This window comes from Episyrphus balteatus, chromosome 2, assembly GCF_945859705.1.
Source record: "Episyrphus balteatus chromosome 2, idEpiBalt1.1, whole genome shotgun sequence".
Lineage (NCBI taxonomy): Eukaryota > Metazoa > Arthropoda > Insecta > Diptera > Syrphidae > Episyrphus > Episyrphus balteatus.
The window spans coordinates 109,697,122-109,720,729 of NC_079135.1; the positions used below are offsets into that span (position 1 = coordinate 109,697,122).

Here is a 23,608-nt window from a genome sequence, read left to right on the forward strand (position 1 = left end):
TTGAATGGAATATTGGGTTACATTTGGGGGCTTCTCTGTGCTCTGGCTGGGCTCTTTGTGTGTTGTGCTGTTTGTGTTGTATGTTGTGAACATTGGTTTTGTTCATTGAGTTCATCTTTAATTTAATTTGGGGTAATTGTTTTGGGACAGCAGAGCAGAGCAAACCCGAGACCCGACTCGTCGAACAGAACAGACCAGCACCAGACTGTGTCGACCGTTTTGTTGTTTTTTTTTTGTGCGTGGGAGTTGACACAAAAGTTAATGATATTCAACTCGAGTCGACTGAGTGTCAAAGGAATTCAAGTTTTTGTATATATACATTTATTTATTGTTTATTTTTTTTTTTCCGCGGGGTGTTGACGGTATTTAAGGTAGTTTATTTAACGTTTTTTTTTTTTTTTGCTGTTTGTGTTGTATAGGTATTTTCTCTTTGTTTTTGATCCGATTTTTGGGGTGGGGGTTGAGGGGTGAAAAAAAGTGTTAAACAGTGATTAAGTGGGTTGTTTCGGTTTTTTGACACTCGTTGAAGTTCATTGAAATGATATCCAACTAATCACATTTAAATCGGAGTTTATTCACTTTTTTAAGATGACGTAGGACAATAAGTTTAAAGAGTTATTAGCTGTGTAGGGGTTTATTATAAAACGGATGCGTTTAAACGAATTTCCGATGGGATAAACTGTCATTTGTTATTTTAGATTTGATTCCCACGATGAATTGGGAATTTATCAATTCAGTCAGGCGGAAATAGGAATTTGGATTATTTTTACTCACCACAAATTCCTATTTTATTAGGCGCAACTTGGTTGCTTCGCTTAGGGTATGTTCAGTTGCCAGTCAGGAGTCAATATTTTCACCGAGTCATGGAACTCGTTTGGATAAGTTGGCAGGAATGTATGTACATTGATCGTTGGGTAAGGTAGATTGAAAAGTGAATAAGGTGAATCTGTTGGTAAGTATGGTAGATTAAAAGCCCGGTTCACATTTATTTTTTTTCAGTCACAAACCTAAAAAGCCACCTGGTTTACTAGAAGAAAATCGGTTTTAACACCGTTAAACCGCGAATATTCATCAGCCACTTGCAAAGTTAAATATTTTCAACAGCTTACTAGTTGGTGAAATTGAAAATGTTTAATTTTGACAGCCAGGAAGCGGTGACTAATCAACGGCTGGTGCATTCCGAACCGTCCTTCCTACTAATAAAGCCTAGTACATACTTGTGAAGCAAGTCGTTGTTCACTAGTGGAGATGTGTTTATGTTCATTTCACCAAAGTATGTACTATGTTTAAGATCATTAGTTTATTAAATTGGATCGGTTAGTTTGGGAATGTTAGGAAGGACGGTAAGGAAGGGCAGTTATGAAGAATGGTTAAGAAGGACGGACGTTTAAGAAAGCAGTTAGGAAGAAAGGTTAGGAATGACTATTAAGAAGGTCGGTAAGAAAGGTCCTAGACTAATTTAGAGGAGGAACAAAATTGTATTTGATAACGAAGAAAAAAATAACAAAAATAATAAAAATTATTTAAATTATTTCTATTTTAAGTGGAGCGATTGAATATAATTCAATTTTAAAGTTCAAGTGACCTCAACTCCAAATTTATAAAGCGTTTCGCCCAGGTACGACAGTGGGCTCATCAGTTAGATCTGTCGTACCCTTACTAAGACGCCTTATTTTGGTCGATGTTTACCGACTCTATATAAAACTCACAGCATGAATATACTGTGAATTCTAATATTCAAAGGGAATTTGAATTTGATGAGCCCACTGTCGTACCTGGGCGAAACGCTTTATAAATTTGGAGTTGAGGTCACTTGAACTTTAAAATTGAAAATTGTATTTGTATTAATTCCTGTTTAAGTAAAACACAAAAAAAAAAGAAGGGGAAAAACCAGACAGTTAAGGAGTATAGAACTGGTAGAAGCACTGAAGACTTACTGTCAAATAAAAGTGTAAAGGATCAGCAAAATATGCTTCCTCTCAAATTTAAAGCTTGCTCTTTTTTTGGTTGTAAGATTAATCAGATTAAGTACTACTAAATAATAATTTTTACCACCATGTAACGGCTATAACTTCACAACAACAAAAATAAACACTCTCTCAAAAGCTAAACTCTTAACGACAAAATCATCGGGTGGTCCCAAATAGTAGGTAGGTATAGGTATTTCAGTTCATACCCAACACTGATTGCTAAATCCTGGCAAAACATTAAACAATTAGTGTCTGTCCGAAAGTTGAGAACATTTAATTTTCTTTACCGTAAACGATATACTGAGCTTGAGGGGATTATATATACAAAGTCTATAAGGAGCCAAAAAAAAAAGTAATAGATACCTAAAGAGTTTTCATCTTTAATACACTAACGGTGTTGTAGAAAATGTAGCAAAAACACCCTAAAGGCACCATCACCGCCACCATCATCGTTGTCGTCATCAACATCGTCATCATCATCATCACCATCGCCTAACACATTTAACTATGGCAACTTAGAACGAAGCAAACAAAAAAACCCTTTTATCAGGAGAAGGTTAGAGATATAATATATCTAAACTACTTTATCCTTCTGTTTCCACTCACCAAAATTGTTGCCATTTACACTCAAAGCAAGCAGCAGAAACAAAAAAAAAATAAGATATTTAGAGACCTCTTGTCAAATTAGCCTCGAAGCCCCAAAAAAAAATGGTAACCAAAAATCCCACAAATAACCGACCCTATAAACAACACACTCCTAAATAGCCCAATGAGTAGTAGTTATTGTTGTTGTTATTGTATTTGTTGTAGTTGTTTAGTTAAACTGAAAAGTGGGAAACTGCCTGTGCCTGCCACACAAGAGGGAAAGACTAGAAGAAATGAATGAAAAAAAAGCAAGGAACAATGGACAGAAGAAAAAAAATCATAAAAATACCAAACGAAAGCCATAATCATAAATAAAAATAAAACAGAGAAGAAAAAAAAAACGACAAAAAAGAATAAAAATGAACCAAGTGAGAGCGGGGCACAGCGGTGGGCAGACGTAAATGGAGATGAAAAGACAAAAAAAAAAAATCTACTAAAAAAAGTTGAAAAATGAGAACGAGGACAATCCGAAATAATAATGAAATCATTGTCATTTGGTGAGATGTTTTTTATACAGCAGGGTGAAGAGGGGATGAGGCCAAAGCAAAGCCAGCGAAAGAGAGATTATATCCTTAAGGAGTTGTGTCTTGTGTCCCACAAACAAACATATGTACAACAACATCCACCGCCATTCCCGATTTCCACAGCCAGCCAGCTTTAGTAGAGAGCATCCAATTTTTAGCTAAAGCTAAAAGCTGAGAAAGAAGAAGAACAAGAATCTATTGAAGAAAAAACTAGGAAGAATACAAAAAAAAAGGTAAGCAGGGATGCAGAAACAGAAGCACCAAGTAGCACCCAATCTGCCGCCCCCAAATGCAAAGCAAAGGGTGTTTACTTTCTTGAAGGTTCGATAAATGATTTCAAATAGTGCTGTCATTTTGACAGTTTTACGAATATATCAAAAAATGTCAAAATGTCGTTTAACCGAAAGATTCGACAGGATACTTGACACGAGAGAACATAAACATAGCTTTTGCTTATAAACCTAACCTAGTTAACGTGGATTTAAGCTCACAAAGCAATTTTGACAGTTGTATTGACAGTTATTCGTCACTTGTATGGGGCTGTCTAAAATATGATTCAAATGTTATTATTTTGGGCAGCTGTAAAAGTCCAAAAGAAAAGTGTGGAATTCCAAAATAAATGACATTTTATACTCCACTGCCATCTTTGAAAGTTTATACGTAAATGTCAAAAGCAATCTTAGTTATTGCATAATACTGCGTTTGCAAATGAATGGCTCTGAACAATTTAACACTTTAAGTTCAGTTAATTAATTTTTCAAAAATGCATTGAAATTGTTATCATTTGTTTAATTGAATTACGATTGCACAGTGTTGCGAGTGTTTCTTTTGTAATTATTTAATCAATTAATGCGTGCAAGTGTTAACCTAGCAAATAGCTGTCAAATGAATGTAAAGCACTTTAATAACTTACTTAAAAATATAAATAACTGTCAAAATCAGACGTGTTAACTTACATTGTAATCCATTTGTTGCAATTATCCCACAATTTTTCGCATACAATAAATGAAATTTTGTTTTAATTCGAAATTTATATCGCCGATTTATGTCAATGCGGCTTTTAATTGCTCGATTTCTTACAAATTTCTTACCCCCAGCTCACTGCAAAAGTCCATTTTGTCTATTTTAAATTTTCTCGTGTTGCTTTATGCTTATACTGCAATAATTGAATGCTAAATATACCATATTTCTAAACATGGGCACTGAACACATACAATTTCTGAACACTTCCTAATAAAATTCAATTCTATAATCTTGATATAATACGAAAAAGTACCTCCTCTATTTTTCACGTCTAGTTTGAATCAAGAAGCTGAACACATCCATAAGTATGGCTGTCCCTGTCACAAACAGAGATGTCAAACAAGCAGATATGTCAAACACTAATTGGTGTGTTCATATTGCTGAAGTTTTAACAAAATGAACTCCTTTTTTTAAATGGTTCTTAATTTAGTCTTAAAAAAGTCAAATTACCATTTACATCAACATTTATGTTGTTATTTATGGAAACCACCCTGTAAAAAGGGAGACTAGAACATTTTTTTTTTCATCCGCTCTTTTTTTATTCTCGTTTTTTCTTTTTTTGCTTAGGTAAGCTCTTCTAGTGCCAGATTTCAGTTTGTAGAAGGACTTTCCCTTGATTTCTGTTTTTTGTTTTGTTGTTGTTGTTGTCCCTTTTTTGCCTGCTTCTTTTTTTTTTGTAAGAACAAAAAAAAAGCCTCGTGCTCATCCTCGTCCTATACACATTCCTACAACTACCTCCTGGCACATATTCATAGTGATGTATAGTAGAGGATTCTTTTTTTTTCAGAGAGAGATCAGAGAAGAAAAAAAAAATGATAAAGGAAAAGGGGGACGATGTAGTAGGTAGGTAGAATTAGAGAGGAGGTATATTCTTGATTTTCATAGAGCAGTTTTGTCAACTATTGATAGTGTACTCCCTCTATTGAGGATTGAGGAGGAGTGTAGGACACAAAAGCCAACGAGATGAAAAACAACAAAAAAAAATGCAAAGCATAAAAAAAATCTATTGCAAAAAAAAAAGCCTGTGAGTGGGTGAAGGTTCAGTGAACTACAAGGAAAGAAATTCATCTTACTCTCGCTATGGGCGAAATGAATAGAATCCAAATAGTGTGACATGACGACGATGTCGACGATGACAACAACAACAACGGAAGAGTACATACATATAGAAAAAGAGGAAGGTATAGGCATGGTGGCAACCTGAATTAATTTTGGCCTGTAAATCTAAACAGCAGCCATTTATTGATATATCATGTTTGTGATGTTATTGCGCTGTCAGTTTGTTAAAAAGAAGGGAAGAGGGGTGAAATGTAAGTATAAGTAAGTAAGATCTAACACATTGATATCGTCTTCTTTCTATCTTTTATAAGAAAATAGATATGTATTGCAATATGAGTTAAAAGTAAATACTTCTATATCTTTAGAATGAGCAATATAGACAGACAATATTATATTGCGTTTGTGTGTTGAAAAGTGTGTTTGTTCTTCAAGTTGTACCTACCCTCTTTACATGTAAGTGCTTCTTATAGTTTATCTGAATGGGACAGGATGGGCGACGGAAAATTTGATTTTCCTTTCAAATGTTGGTGTATTTTACTTTGAAGTGTAACACATTGGAGAGACGATTATTTAACAAAAAAGAAAAAAAAAAAAACACCCACAATAGAAGTTGATACTGAAGGAATTTTGTATTCTAAATGTGGGATACCACAAGGTTGAGGGTTCATTGCATTACTTTTTATTGTTACCTATTTTATTAGCCAAAGGAATTTGAAATAATATGTTTTGAAAGGTTTGTTAGGATAGAGAAAATTGGTTTTGGGGATTCCAAGATAACATTTAGTGTCATTGAACAGACCTTCAAGACAATGAAACAAAGAGATATTTTGACAGTTAGGTTAATTAAATCGAATGACATGAAAATATTGCTCGAGAGTCAAAGAATAGCTAGAAAGCATTAAAGTGTATTTTTTTAACATCAAACTGAACACGGCTATTTGAGAAGATGAACACATTAACAAGTACATAAAGTATGAGTGTTCTTGGAATGAAAGCATCGGGAACATTCAATTTTTCAATAAATAGTGTTCCAAAAAGCAGTAAAAATTAAAAAAATTATTTATGAGACCCAAAATTTGGACTTCTAGCAAAGAAGCCACTTTATAAGAGGCGAATAAGAACCTCAAAACCGTTTAGTGCCTTATCTCTAAACTACAAGGGACTGATGTCTCAAATACAATTGAAGATTCTGAGATACAGACAATTTAAACATCATTTATGAGACACAGAGTTTGGGACCTCTGCAAAAAAAAGCATTCTTTTCAAAAGGCAATCAAAAATGCTTTTTTTGATTTTTTGGGAAATATTTTTTACTTTTTTAGGAAAATCGAGTATTTAAAACCTATACTGACCATTCTTACAGTTTGGTTAATCTTGGTCTTGTCGAGAAAGAGCAAATATTAAACATAATTTACAAAATATAGAATTTGGGACCTCTGTTCCCATTCTTTTTGAAAGGCAAACAAAAGTGCTATATGATGTTCTAAGTATTCGATTTTTGGATGAATTTTTTTTTTCTCTTGACGAAGAAAAACACGAATTTAAAACCCACACTGACATTAGGGTCTGAACTACAATGGTAAGATGCGAGAAATACTATTGAAATTGATGAATTCAGAAGAATTCAATGAAGATAAATGAGAAATAAAGTGAGACCTACGAAAAATAGAAGAAAAAAACGTGGTTTAAAAAAAAAATGTAGGACCTCAAGAGTATACTTACTTAACTTATTAAGAGACCAAGAAAATGATATAATTTTACTCATTGTTTAAATATTTTTTGAATCTTTGTATTTTACATTATTTTTTTTTTGTACACAAGACCAAAAGTTTGGGACCTCTGAACCCATTTAGTCATTTTTAGCCATTCAAAATATGTATATCCAGATCTGTTCTTATTTATTTATTATTCGACAAGCTTCTGATCTTGCCCAGCACAGTGAATTTTTGAGACTCTGTATTTTTTGAGGTCTTAACTACTCTTTAGCTAGTGTACAGAGGAGGAACATTAAAATTGCCCGTATTTTAGAAGAACATGACATGAGGGAAATTCAAAACAGCATCGCGATCAAATCTTAATCCACTTGAATGAAATTTTGTACGAGGTCTCTGACAAAAAAAAAATACATTGTAGCACTATCTACAAATGTTCCGAAATTCACAATAAAATACTTTATTACTCGAGTAAACAATTCTCATCAAATTATTGAAATTCTGACTTAAAAACTTCAGTCATTGTCTTAACCAGCGAAGTCAACAACAGGAACTTAAAAGTTAAGAACTACCTAAAAAAAGTTTCCGGGTATATTTATCACGGAAATCCATTTAACTGAATGAATAAAACTTTTTGTTTTAAACAAAATTCAAAGATCAATTGCGATCAAATGTTCTGATTTAATGTTTAGAAACAAAAATACCAAAAAAATGTCACGAAGAATTCAATAATCCACATATTTTTGAGAGATAAAACTTTCTAAAAAATAATAAACCTTATACGTCAGACCTCTCTCTACACAAAAACACGCATCTCATTCACGTACATACATTTATATTATTTTGATAGAAAACTTTTTCCAAACTTTGCACATGAGTGCGTTTGTGTCAAAAATATAAAACCGAAAGAGACTTATACAATATATAAACCAAGAGAATCACAAGCAAAAACTTTTTCGAAATTCCTTAAACCCTCCTTAATTTTGTGTCAAAATAATTTCCAAACTTAAAGAGTGGAGAATAAAAAACAAAGAGGTGGGTGGTTTGGTATTTGAACAAGACAATCGAGTGTTGTAGACGACTAAGAGGAAATAAAGACGCAACCACACTCGAGTAAAACAACAAATACCACTCCCCATCGATATGATATTAAATGAAATTCCAAAACAAAACTTAGTCTCACAAAAAATGTAAAAAAAAAAACACCGACTTGAAGGGTGAGAAATAAAAAAAAATAGATATAATATTAAAGGGGATATAAAAACGGAAGGAAACCGGAAGGAAGGACACACGGAACAAACGGAAAATCAAGAAATGAGAAAAGTTTGCCCTCAACAACCACACAGGACACATAAAATACCATAGCCATCCATCCACATATATGAGAATGTAAGTTGGTTGTACTAGAGGTATGGCAACGGTGCGGCGGGTTCTTCCATATTTACTGCAGACATACACACACAGAAAATCAGAAAATCCTTTTTCGTCCTTTTTTTTCGTTTTCTCTAGAAGTATATATTTCCCGCCTGTCTGCCAGCCAGCCTGCATGTACCGCACCATTACCGTCATCTACGCTGACGATCGAAGCTTTAGGAACCAACAAACAACTACAAACCAAGATAGATATCTCTGGCACATCGCATTTTGTCGACGACATCATCTGGTACTTTTTTTGTTTGTTTTTAACTCCTCCGCACTAGGACCAGAACCACCACCGACACATAGCATCGCAACAACGCCCCCTGCCGGATCTTCATTCCAAACTAAGAGAGAGTTCTTCACACACCAGGATCCGAGAGAATCTGGATGGTGGTGTATGAAATAATAATGTTTTCCTGGCGCTTCCTTTTTTTTATTTATTTTCTTCTTTTTTTTTTTTTTATTATATATTTTGTGTGTTTCTGGGATTGTTCCGTGCCGGTGCGATGGTGGCAACCGGCAAAACGGGTGGTGGTAGTGAATGGTGGCTTAAGGAAAAGTGGATTACCAAGGAGGACAGAGGTGGTCGACTACGACGACGAATATACACCAACCAAGCTAGGGTTATTGTAATTGTTGCTGTTTCTGTTGATGGTGTTGTTTTTGTTGTTGTTGGCGTTCCAGGAAAACTTTTGTGTGTACCTAAACACACTAAAGGTATAAGGTAGTTTAAATATTTCTCGCATGCCAATGACAACACACCATCATGCACAGGAGAAACTAGAGACTCTGTGCTGTGTGGTGGCAAGTTGTGCATGAATGCAAAAGTGCTGATAGGATAATGGAGGAGCGACATTTTGCACTTGAACTGGAATGGATTAGGTTGAGGGATCATCTTGGCTTAAATCTAACAATATACTCGTCGTTGTCGGTCGTTTGTAAAGGTACAAATATAGCACAGCTAGCATCCATACATGACAAATATTTTTTGGTTAAGGATTTTGCACAAGCAAACTCAATAGAGTACTTACTATCCTATACCTTAAAGCTTAACCTTCACATGTACACATTTATACAAACACATAGATATATAACTGTCAAAATTGACATATGCGCAAAGAAGCTGTCACAAGGTGAAATAATAGTGTAGACTCAAGGTAATGGTGTAAAAAAAACTATCAATCAATATGATACACGTTCATAATATAGTTTTTAGATTTTTGTTCAGAAAAAGTTATAGAGTTTGTATAAATCACGTTAACAGATGATTTGGGAATTTGTTTGACAAGTTGAAGTGAAACATCACAACCAAGAGTGTTATACTCCAAAATATTTCGTTGAAAAAATAGGTATGACATTTGAAACAATTCATGTCAAAATAAATTTGACAGATTATGATGTAGTTTTTGGACCCAGAAGATTAATAATGACAGAATGCCAAGATAACGGTATATTTGTAATTTAATTATAATCATAATTTGTAAATGACTCAGTGCATCATTTTGACACGGTGAGATTGGGAGAATTTTAGAATTATTAACACTTTAAAAAAATCTTTTGACAATTGTTGATTTTGACATTTAAGAGAAAAAATTAGAAATAATGGCAACCCGTTGAGTAAACACTACTTTGTGACTGAACTATACGATGTGGACTCACTTCAAAACGATTCGGTTCAGTGAATCCAATGTGTCTTTATATGAATTCTCAAAGGCAATACAAATTTTGACCACTGCATTTTAACCTAACTCCGAGTACTATCGTTAGTCTGAACTATGCTACTCGTGTTTCTCCTCAGTCACCTCTCATTTTGAGGTTTCTGTGTTGCTTTCTCACTCGCACTTCTTGTTGAAAAGGAGATAGCCTAAAGTGTCAGGAAATTTCAATCAAATCTATCAAATTAAAAAGCAACAACAATTACTTTGAAAAAACTGACAGATACAAAGGAAGGTAGTTAAAAGTAGATGTATTAAGTCCAACTTTTTTGCTTACCCATTCAAACTTTTACTTTTGACACTTAAAACTTTACCAATTCTCAATACTTTCGCTAATCTGAACTAGTCCATTCGTTGGATCACCTGTTGGATAATTTCACAAGTGTGATGGCGGAAACAAAGTTTAACCCAACAGTTACATGAGCGAATTTTGACAAGGAAGTTGCATTAAACATTTTGTACTGCAAGTAACTATAAACAAATGTCAAGTCGTTTTCAAGTACCACACTATTAGTTGTCTTCATTGCATTGCAAAGAACTCATAACTAGATGAAAACGATCATCTCGTTGGATTGATTAACTGCAATGTACGTTCTATTCAATAGCGCGACCTACCCCAAAGCTAAATTTGCAAGTTTTGGCATGCAAGTAACCTACATAAATGTATATTTGTCTTTCATGTCAACTTGCTTGCAAAAAATTTCAACACAAATTGCCTGCCACCATTTTACTTTTGCTACTTCATCTTCTGCCAAACTGTCTCCAATCTCCAATAAGAAACAACAAATGACAAATCGCTGCCTCAAAACTATAACGTTCTATGTTTCAAAAAAATGTTTCGAGAAAATCGACTACAAAGTTTGGAGTATCAAAATTTCACCCTTTATGTATGTATTTTTGCATGAAAATAGAAAATTAACTACCGTAGCTGGATAATCTATCAATTCAAATGCTAAAATTTCTTTTTTGATGCTGGAAATCTGTTTAATTAACGTTTTTCTGTTTTGACATAGAACATTTATTTCATTTCCTTGCATTTCGAGTTGATTTTTTTGTTCTATGTTCGACATACAACATTATAGTAATGAGTATGGTATATGAAAATAACCAACTTACAGTCAAGACAAACAATATTTTTGGAGTAATTATATTGCTTTTTAAGATTTTTGTTGTTTTTTTTAAATTAAAAACCATAAATTTAATGAAGTGCATCATGCCCAAGCAAGTTCAAAGATTTCAAATTAGTATTTACCAAGAAATTAGCAAAAAAATATAATTACACAGCAATTATTTAAATAAACATTCAAGTGAACCTTACTTACAAACTATTGCTGATTACTGTCAGTAACTTTTTCAAAAAAGCCATAATCGACTTGCCGCATGAATTTTCAATATTGCTTTAAAGGATTTAATTTTGGAGTCAGACAGCTAATTTTTAAATGTAAAATGTTCTATGTAACTTAAAAGTAGTCATTTTTGTATGGAGTTGAAATGAGGCAAATTGTTCTATGTCAACTAAGAACTTTATAGTACTGAGTATAAGCCATTATATCCGAAAATTGAATATTTGTTTTGGCCATAAATATTGTATTAAGCCAAAACTAAAATTTTTGTGGACACAGTCTTGTAGCCATTGAAAAGACGAAAATTTTGATATAAAAAAGTCATTTTTTTCCATTTCTTCGACATAGAACATTATAGTTTTGAGGCGGCGAAATATCAAAAGTCTTTTTTGACATTTCGTTTCTTATTAAAAAAAAAAATAAGAGCAATGTTTCATTAACCTCGAAATATAACGATGAAATAATGTCTGCTTCTCATCACTCAATCTGTGCAATAAAATTTTAATCTTTTGTCGGTCCATAAAACAATCAAAAAAACGCAATTTAATTAAACAACTTCACTTAATTCAGCATTCATTTTTAACATGCTGGCTATCTTGTAATTCGTTTGTAAACAATTAGCACCTCTTCAAAAAGAGACTTTATTGCGCCAAAAAAAGCAAACAAAGAAAACAAGAAATTACTTAAAATATAAAATAAACTCCCTGCGGTTCCATCATTCATTTTGAGTTTCAGATACAATCATCTCCTTGGGATGTCCTCCTACTCTCCACTCCTGTTTTACAGTTAATAACAATCACTCTGTTTTCAGTTATTTATTTTTTTTTTTTTTTGTTCAACTTGAAAACTTTCCGGTTTTAACACGCTATATCCATTTAATTGGCCACAAACATGAGATCCTACTCCTTTAATTCCGAATTCAACCACACTACGCCACCAGAAATAAAAATGTAAAAAAAAAAAAGAAATTGAAAATTGCCCAATCATCCCCGCTGGTGACGTATGAGGTAGAGTATCAATTTCTTTCAATGTATTTTTGACAATTGCGTGTTACTGTGTTGCAATTTTACCTCAAACAGAGCTCATAGCAACTGTTCCATTACTTAATCAAATCTGACCAAAACACTTAAAGTTGTTAAAATATTCTTTGACAGATTGCAAGAAAGCAATTCTTCTTTTATCTCGTTTTTTGTTATTTTTCTGTGCTCTTATGGCAAGCCAATATGTTTTCCATTTGTCCATCGTCGTCGTTGTCTCTATGCCTTTTCCTGACAGCCAGCGTCAAAAGGCATGAACAACATACTTTTTTTTTTGTGATATTTTCTTCTCGTTCTTTCTTTCATTCTAAATGTCAGTTTGGTCGCTGAATGACATTCAATGGCAGGTGGTACTGGCAGTGATGCATGTAATACAACCATCAAGTCGTATGTTTTATTCATCTTTTGACTAAGGAAGCTGTGTGTGCACACACATAATATAGTACGTACACACTCTGTACGTACGGAGAAGAGGTACGTAGAGATGATGATAGCAGAGCAAAAGGACGACTCTTTAGGGTACATTGCATGCATGGATGGAACACACAAACGATTGGATTATGTATTAGCTTACGTTGCGTACATACATAAATATCTATATGTGATGATGATGCCTGATGGCCGGCAGAGAGGCATCAGGTTAAAGTAGCTTAATGAATAATAAATTGATTTAAGAGTTTTCCTTGAAATGACAGGAGGAGATGTAGACAAAAAAGAAACAATTTATAGGGAAAAATTACTTAATTTTGATCTGTCATTTGCTTAAAGATACACACACACTTGGTAACGGGATTTTCAAATAAACTCTAAACCCTTCTGTTTCCGCCCATAAATTAAGGCACGAACATAGGTATGAGTGGAAAAAAAAAAACAACACTGATTTATTACACAAGCTCGAAGGCAATCATAAGTCAAAATAGCCCATTATAATGACGTGCCTATTCGGTATTTACTTTTTGACGTATATTATTACGCCTATCAATACACATTATGATGTCCCCAATCCCTCCGACTCTCACCTCACCTCTTGCTTGGTGAATTTTTCAACTTCACACGCAATAAAATCTCACAAAAATCTTTCAAGAAAAAGACAAAAAAAAAATCCCTTTGCCACAAGCTAATATACAAATGTACAAACAAACATACCTTTTTTATAGTGAGATATGGTGATACTCAAAGGGTCATCGTAAAGCAATGAAATATTAAACGTGCTCGGCTCGCATCTAAACAAGTTTGTATAACAAGCAGCACACACAAAAAACATCAGAGAGCCCCCGGGTGGTCGATTTAGGAAACAATGCTGTAAAAGCTGTTTAACGACATGGAAATGGAAGTTCGACGAATTATAACATGAATAGCAAAATGATGATTCATTTTGTTTCAAAAGAAGAGAGAACGAATACAAAAAAATGTAAATTAATTCATTTTGTGTATATTGTTGTTGTTGGTTTTTTTTTTTCGTTGGCGCTGTGTCATAATTTGAAGCAAGAATTTGTCTAATCCACTTGACATTTGACATATTTGTGAGGTCGTTTATAAAGACACCACAAATGTCTTATTCCCTCTTCTGTCTTCTCGCTTAGCACAAACGTGTTTATATATTCAAAAGGAAAGTGATTTTTTGCATGGCGTTGTTGTTGGTTTTATCGTTGTTGACCTACATTTTTTAAAAGTAGATCACAGAAGGGGGATGTTTTAATCTTGAAGAGAATCAATTATACAAGGGTAGAAAAGTTGACAAATAATTATTTTTATTTATTAAATGTACAATTGAATTGGAGCAATTTAAATCACTCAAACAAAATAATTTGACAATTTTCGGACCAGCTCATCGCAGTTTTTTTGTCTTAGAGGCAGTACAACTTTTGACTACCGTGGCGCTGTTCATTTTTGCCAAAGCCTTAGTACCTTCGTTAATCTGAACTCGCCTATTGGTGTGTTCACTCTTTGGTGCATTCGAAGAAGGTGTTCACATTGTACTCAATCATGTGTCATTTAGACACCGCACCGTTCAAAAGTATAGGAACATCTATAGAATTCATAAGTGATGACAATCACTTTGATGAAACTGACAGATATCAAAGAAGGTAGTTTTATCAAAGTAGCAATTCTGACGTTAATGAATATTTACTTTAAAGACTTATTAAGGAATATTATTTTAACCTGCAGAATACATTCCAAATTTCGACAAGCAAGATGCATTACATTCCAAATTTTTACTTTTGACACTTGCAATTAACCAATTCTTAGAGTTAATCTGAACTAGTCTATTGGTTAGATCACTTTATCGTTACTATCACAATTGTCGCGGAACCCAACTTTAACCCAGCGGCTACATGAGCGAATTCTGACAAGGCAGTTGCATTCGACATTTTTCATTGAAAATTTTAACAATTGATACTGGCATGAAAGTATACAAACAACATTTTTCGGCAAGTTCGGGAAATGCAAGGCAATCGGAAGAGCCGCGTCACTTACGTCACATCAAATAAAAAATTGACAGGAAGTACATTCAAGCTATTTGTTTGTCAAAACTTCAACGTGTAAACGCAGTTTAAAGAAGAATTTTAGCTACTCCTAATAATGTGAACTAGCCTAATCGTTAATATTGCTTTCATTGTTTCATTGCAATGTTGTTTTTATTGAAACGATATTTTATTCAAACACTGACCTTTTTTATATTAAATTTTTGTTTAAATTTTCAAACAACAAACATCGATAAAAATCAACATCATTCTACAATGAATATTATAGGAGTAGCGGAGTATTATAGGAGGAAAAGTAATTCTGTTTGTATATTCATGTTTTTTATGTTGATTTCCATTTTCACTTCCATCGGAAAAAAAAATCTCATGTATATATATTTTTCTATACACATTTACATAATGTTACTGGATCGTCTCTCTATGTATATGTAAGCGCGATATAATCTCGATAGAAAAACAACTCTAAAGAGTCCTTTTCATATTTTGAAATAAAAAAAAAAGAATTTTTTTTTTATTTTGTGTTACATTGTATGTGACTACCCTTCTATACTTGCTTTTATTTACATTACGACAACACAATAAGGAAGAATGAAAAAAAAGGTTTTATAAATGCAGTCGAGTGAATATGTGTATACAATGTACATGTTTTTGGCATACAGATTCTCGCTCTCCTAAAAGGGGTAAAATGTAGACAAATTGTGTGTTTGCAAGATTTAGACTATAAGAAATTATTTAAATATGTACTTAAATATAATGTACAACGATTCGTATGTGTAAAATAAGAATTAGGTAATATTTATTTGATGTAACCTCTTTTGTTTCAGAAAAATGAACATGGCTTTTTTTATTTGGGTGGTAACAGAAATGCGATGTGAATTTTAAATGGCAACGCAGCTTAATTGATCATGAGACGAGATTTTTGTTGTCTTTCTCTTCACTAATTTCTGAACGGTCTCTAATTTTCTAAAAGTAAACAGTAAATCAATTTTTGTTTGATACTTGATAATTTGACATTTCATTTATTACTACAATCAAACAGAACTTTTGACATTTTCTAAGCCACAATTCTTTCAATCTCTTTTGGTCTAAGCTATCATAATGCTTTATAAAATGCGTTTTGAAAACGTCATACAAATGTTGAGCAAAAATCTGAGTTCAGATTTATAACCGGATCATTCAGTACTGCCAAATTAAAATATAACTGATGGCTTTTTTGTGTTGATGGAATTTGGAACCAAAAACATCAAGGCAACATCCGAAATTTGAAGTATTCGCCATTCTGTCAATGTTTGTCAGATTTAATGACTTGATTGCCGAATAACTTAAAATTTCTACTTAATTTTAAACTTAGCACTGCAAAAACAAATAAAATGGTAATGTCGCCAAAAAACATCAATCAAATTGGCAGACAAATTAGCATAATTTCTGTCATTAAATTGACAAAATAAATTATTTTATGACATTCTCGTATACATGCCACTACTAAGCCAAATAATGATGCTCGAATGCTTTGTCGGTATTATTGGCAAACTGCCAAAAAGAGATAAGCAAGTTATTTATTTTTTGTTTTGTTTTATTTGTGGTTGTCATAATTTGTCGGAATAGTCAAACACATCCTATAGTGACAGATTTAAGACCATCATAAACTTTTAAGAATTTCTACGGCGGAAGATGAGAATAATATTTTTGTCGAAGAAGTGGTTAAATTATGACCAATCACAGCGCTCACCTCTTATTTTAATCCACTCATATACAATACGATTCGGAGTGTATTGTAAATTTGCTTGTCAAAACTTTCATGATAGAGTTAGGAATCGTCATATTCGTAAAAAAAAGTGCTGCCAAAGACTCTATCTTTATACTGCCATATTTAATGGAGTCTGCGAAACTCCCTAAAAACTACTCGAACATAAGTTCGAATAAATATGTTCGAAATTCGATCAACAATTTCGAAATTCGAACTTAAAGAGCTTCTCAAAACCGCAAATATTTAGATGGACATCTGTCCATCCATTGTCATCAGACAAAATATTTACAACCCAGACAACAAATCCATTGACAATAAACAACAATACAGATGCAATTTAAAGACATCAAAACAATCAACAGCGTGTAATTATACTGTTTTATCAATAAAAATATTTACGAAACAAAAACAAAACCGTAATGAAAAAAAAAAAAATAATAAACTTTCTCTAACAAGTATCTGCCCCTTGGTTCACACAGCCAATTAAATTTCAAAAAAAAAAAAAAAACAACAAAAAAATAAACTTTATTTTCTCATGTTCATGCTCACATACTCTATGTATATGTACAATGTACGTTTTTATTTATCAAAGGCAAAGCACATCTGTAAAATGCCCAGCCAGCCACTGACTGTCAGACTCAGATATAGAGAGATAACAATAATTGTTTAATTTATAAAATTAACTCTTAACAAAGTACTCGAAAAATATTGCATTGATTTATAAAACAAACGTTTTAACGTTAATGTCTACAATTTTGTTTGAAAATTACCTCTCGGATTAGTGATAAGGGGCTGTTATTATCTCTCTCTCTCTCGGGTGTGTGTTGTGTTGTTCATGACTAACCAAAGCCGCGTAGATAGCCTCAGTCAGTCAGTCGATTGTTTTATTATTATTGCTACACGAAAACAAACAAATGCTTTTAAAAATTTTAAAGCATGTGCTTATTAAGTAGATGAACAACAAAAAATAAAAACACGCTTCTAGGTCGAAAGTTATCACCTTCAAGGAAAGTGTAATCTGCCTGTAATAGGTTCTAATTGCTGAATTAGTTAAAAAAAATGTGAGAAAATAAGCTACAGGCGGGTGGTGCTTGCTTGATGGATTCTATTTTATAGCCCTGTCACGAGTTTGTACAATTTTCTAAAGGTAACAAACATGAAAATGTCATGACACCTTATAAATCACACGCAAAACGTTTAAATTTATTGTGCACACACCTCATGATATTGTGGTAGGCCCTTAAATACTAAGTAAGTGTGTATGCTAAAATTAGTTTATTCTCGCTATCACGGAGAAAAAGAGTGAGTGAGAGAAAGAGGGAGAAAGTGTGTGTGTAGCTCTCGTTATAATTTTGTTTGGTTTTTGGTTTAAGTTAGTTTTAACAACACAGTGCTGCCAAATCTATAAATTAAAAATTACTGACAGGTGGAATTTGTTTAGTTAAGCTGTCACTAGGCTCTGTGTGTGCAGCATGTGGATATGTATGTATGATGATTTGTGCAATGAAAATAAACACACATAGTTAGAGGAGAGAGGTGTCATTTTTGCCGGTAGAAAGAAAATGTTTGTAGTTTAATTTTGTTATTTTCTTTTTTCCATCTCTCCTCCGTATGCATAGCTTTAAAAAGAAAGAAATGAACAAAGATAAATATTTTTGATCGCATTTTACGTATTATTGCGTTTTTGCTTATTTGCATTGTGCGCCATCATTTCTCTGGAATAGTTTTTTTTTTGACATGTACTTCTATTTGAGCTGTCATTTTTGATAAACACAAAAATGAAGATTGCTTACAATCTTTGTGTATAATTGGTAGGTATGTGCAGGTTTTTTTTTTCGTTTTTCTTTTGTTATTTTACTTTGATGAGGAAAAGTGTAAACATTTTGACAGGTAGGTTTATTTTGGAATGTTTTATGTAAATAGATAGATAAAAATGGGATTTTATTTGAATTCTTTGCCTGTGATATCATTTGTCAAGTTCAATTTGAGTTAGATTTTGAATCAATATGTAAATTTAACTTATTTTTAAATGTTTTTTTATATAGAGATAAGTAAGAAACTTGTTTTTAACTTCGTGAAATATGTCTTTCTCGTCATTTAATTAGAATAATGGTATTTTTAAACTGAAATAGCACTTAAAACAAAAGAAAAACACAAATAGATTTGACAGATAGTACACATGAACCAGTTGCTTGTTAGAAGTTTCTAGTGCAAGGTTATCGGTGTTTTCACACGACTTTAGCCGCGTTCATCAATTAATGCAATGACCTTCCTACTCGTGCAGAGGTGCATGAGAACATCTACTAGTCATACAACTGTCAAAGTGCTTTAGTCATGAAATTGTCAAAAAATTGGCGAGCAAATAGGGCTTAAATATAATAGATCATCTACTCATGAACAGTAGGTGTATTTTTTTTGTTTATCCAGTTAGATTTTGTGCAAAAAAACGACAGCGAGATATTTGAAATCAAAACAATTTACGTGTTAAAAACAACAAAAACTTTATCTGTACCTATAGATTTTTGAAAAATCCAGATAATTATCCAGATTTTACTTTCTCTCGAGATAAACAGTGGTGCTAAGGTACTTTATTTGTTTTGTTATAGGTATTTTATACAGATATATCTAAAAATATAAACAAAAAAAAAAACGGAGAAAATGGTGTTTGAAAAAAGCTCTCATAGAAAAAAAAATCAAAAATTTGTTTGACATGGTTGTATTGAAATGGTAGTATTTCGAGATATACGCAATGCACTTTTCAGATAGAAGTCTTAAATGGATTCTGATAAGATTGCTGAACAAACATTTATATAAAATTAACAAAGTTTTTTTTCGAAAAATTAGAAATAAAACTAAAAAAGTTTCCACGTTAGATTTAAAAAAAATAAAAAAAAAAAAAATTCAATATGGCTACCTTCAAACGCTTATAACACAAGAACGACGCAACTTATGTTAATGGTCATGATTTAAAAATGTATCTAAGAATATACATCTAAGAATATGTATCTAAGAATATACAAATGATTTTTGGTTTATTGTTTTGGTTTGTTGTTTGACAGACAGCTGCCAAAGTGTATGTACAGTGGTGCCAAATATTTGGACGGATTTGAAAAATCCCGATGTCGTTTTTTGCACAAAATCTATATAGATAAACAAAAAAAACACACCTAGTATGCCACTTCCAATTGAACGGGTCTATATTAAATCACTTTCTCAATCAAAATTCAACAAAAGTGAAGCAGAAGCAGTCACTATCATCATCGTGAGTGTATATTCTATATTAAGTTAAAAATCGGATAGAAATCTTAAGATTCAAACTAACTTCATAAAAAGTTTTTTAGTTCGTTTAATGTTCGGAAAAATACAACAACTATTAGCTGTTCAATGAAGATTTTTCTGTTCCAAATAGTATTTGCTTACTTTTGAGTCGGAACATATTCTTGTCGACTATGTTTGTATTTTTTAAATATTCTAAAATTTTTCATGAATCTGGGGCTTTCTTTTTTTACTGATTAAATAGAGACAGATTGTAATCTGTAATCGTGTGTTGTTATTCGACCCCAGTTTCCTTCTGTCTTGTTTTTTTTTTTTTAATTTCTTTCTTTTTCCGTTCCCTGGCTGCTTGAACAAACCTAATACCATTCAAGAGCAATCAGAACAGAAAATTTCTCAACAAACAACAAAAAGTTGTATTTTATTTTTCTTATAAGTAACCAATCACCTCATTGAACAGACCTGGTACACAATTTGACAGTAGACTTATATTTTTTTACTGGACGCTGACATTATTTGTCCAACTTTAAAATTTTTGTGAAAAACAAAAAAAACATGTGTTTGTGGAACGCGTCTAATTGACAGTTAAGTCAAATAAATGATGGCTGCTGAAAATCAATTAAGATCTGTTTCCCTACTTTCTCATATGTGTCTCTTCTTTATACTATATTAGCTGTGTTAAAAAATGAAGATAACAAAGTACTCATGAGTAGATGAAAACAATAATCTAGTACTTTAATGTACGAACACATGCTCTTCTGCCCAAGTAGATACGAATTGCATTGAAATCAGTTTTCTAATGTAGGTTCGATTGAAAATTGCTAGAAAAATACTCATAAGTAGCTTGTCATTTCCAAAAGAATGCAGCTATTGACCAAAATAAACCAGTTTCTTCTTCAGAAACTTATTAAATTATCAATTATCTGCCATACTAAGTACTAACGTATCAAAACAACAATCTAATTATGAACGCAGTCTGCAACAATGATATTTTTTTATAAAAAAAAAAAAATATAAATAAAAGATTAAAAAACTTAAAAATGCGAATCGACCCTGACCTTTATAAATGAATATTCATAGGAATTAATATTGATAGGACTGAGAGCTGAGCTAAGCCCACAGTGATGATGATGTTTTTTCTCATTTAACTATGTGGTTTGCACAAATACAAATGATTATTATTATTTTTTTCGTTTAACTTCGAGCGAAGCGGCTGATAAGTAGGTCAGTGCGGCTATCTTGGGTACTTGGGTACTTATTTTTCTCTCTTATTTTGGATTTACTATATTTTGCTTTATGAAATGAAGGGGGCAGATGTTTTTTCTTTTTTTTGTTTAATGTTTTAAATGAATGATAAAGAAAACAATAAAAAAAAGACTATGAAAGTTGAAATGAATAAAAATGGACATGAATGTCAATTCAAATTAGTCGTCAATTAACCTTAGGAGATAATTGAAATCTGCGTCATAGTTTTTTTTTTTGGGTTTACATAGACAATTCAGATTTGCTCTTTACTTTGTAGCGGGGAAGAACTTTACTTGGTTCCCTCGAGTAGGTTTTTATCAAAACCAGTAAATGGTCTTCTAAAGATCGAACTTCCTACAAAATAGATCGTGTTGCAATCCAGGAAGTACCCACTAAATGATTGTAAGACTCGAAGAACCCTTCTACGGATGACACACTTCTAGTAACTTTCTAGAAGTAATGTCAATGTGTTCCTGAAAGCCTAGAGATGATCTTTAACTCCATGGATCAAATCCTAACATAGCAATCTAATGCAAATAAACTCAAAAAGAGAATAAATTATTTTATTTTATTTCAAAAACTCACCTCCAAATCCTCATAGGTCTTAAATTCAAGAATTGCAAATCCATCGATAATCTCCTCCTCGAGCACCGGTGATTTTGGCAATTTTCGTCGCACCGGCGGTGGTGGACGTGGCGGCGGCTTGTCTCTTGGCAAAAGCAATGTCGACGACGACGACGTCGACAATAAATCCTCATCCAAACTCTCGCCCTCCGAATCACTTGGAGCTGCCATTAAACCCGTATGTCCCTCGGGCGAATTTGGTGGATTCAACAACAACGAAGCAATACTATCCGTTGGTGGAATTAGATTGCTGCCACTGCTGCCATTACTATTGCTTGTTGTGAGATTTCCACTGGAATTGTTACTATCATCGCCCACACTGCCGGCACCGCCGCCACTGCAAACGACGCGATTGTCGCGTTCGGCTTGCATTCGCTGAGCCCGTTCACGTCGACGTTTTTGTTGGCGTTGTTGTTTGGCATTCAAACAGTTGCCATTTGTTGCATTGCCTGCATGATGTGGCGGGATGCTGCCATCAGCTGTGCTACTTGTTAATTCAGGATCTGAATCGACAAAATCATTGGTAGTAGCATTGTTGATGTTATTGTTGTTATTGGCAACACTATTGGAGATGGCGGTGATAGTGGATGTTGGCGATGGAGGTGGCAATTGCAGATGATAGGGGAATGTTGTTGTTGTGGCTGTTGTTATGCTGCCAGATGAATTATGTGGCGCAGGTGGTGGTAATGTTAATTGATCATGCGATTGTTGTTGTTGTTGTTGGAGTTGTTGTTGCTGCTGTTGTTGTTGTTGTTGTAATTGTTGCTGCTGGTGCATTTGCAGCGTTTGTGTATGATTCGGTGATGGTTTCATCGCTCTTAGGGCTTATTTCTCAATGAATATTATCGTCATCCCGTTGAAGCTCATGGCTGATTATTTGTTTTTGTTTTTTTTTTGTGTTTGTTTTGGCAGAAAAATTTCTTTACAAACTGGCTAATTCAATGAATTTCTTAGAATCAGCTGATGACGACGATTGTATACAACGAATCGACTACATTCCAACATATTTAGAAATCTGAAAACAAAACAAACAAAGAGAAAAAGATTAATGAAAAATTCTATAATTATATGAAAAAAACACAGATGCGTAGGTGTATATTCATTGTGTTTTACTTTGTTTTTGGATAAAAATTAGAATGAGTTGTGTGTGGGATCCGACACTAGCAGATTGTAGATATTGTTGGCTTTATGCAATTAGGAATATATTTTTTGAATAAAAACAAGCCGCGAAAGATTGAAAAAGGATCAAGATAAGATTTAAGGCTCTATCTTCTGTCTTTGAAATTTAGATTGAAAATGTTTCTGGAAGCTTAGTAAAAACTTTTAAGACTAATGAGTCTGAATCGAACCAGGCTTCGTTTCAGTGCCTACTACATCAACTAAACCAGCTCTATCTTCTACATAGCGACCTGTTTAAAGTCGTTGATAAAGTAAATCTAACTGATGTAGTTTGCTGAGAAACAGGCCCCTGGCAAGAATCAATTTTTGAAGTTACATTGAGATGAAACGATATAAAAATCTAATAACCAGCAGACAAGCCTGACGAACCTTCTATAGTAGGTAGTTAACTCATTTAAAATCTGATTGAATGCACATGGGTGCACTTTATCCCATTACTTAACGAAGACTACATTTACTAATGACAGTAATGACTAAAGGCTTTTGTCAATAAACGGAAGCCAGACCAGCGTACCATAAATCTTGTAACTTGCAGCAAGTCTTTTCAATCGATCGCATTGAACAACAGTACCTAATGAATACGAGATAAGATAAGTCTTAAATTTTA

General features: G+C 33.1%; 1 protein-coding gene across 7 annotated transcripts in view; it reads right to left on the bottom strand.

Annotated features, from left to right (window-relative positions):
* The window catches only part of LOC129910012 (homeobox protein 5), a 242,130-nt gene that overhangs the window by 215,349 nt on the left and 3,173 nt on the right, over positions 1-23,608 (bottom strand). For all 7 annotated transcript variants that reach the window (XM_055987238.1, XM_055987241.1, XM_055987240.1 and 4 more), the window contains exon 2: positions 21,784-22,837. In XM_055987238.1, the coding sequence (XP_055843213.1) occupies positions 21,784-22,635 (852 nt within the window). In that variant the 5' untranslated portion in view covers positions 22,636-22,837. The remainder of the gene's footprint in view (positions 1-21,783; positions 22,838-23,608) is intronic.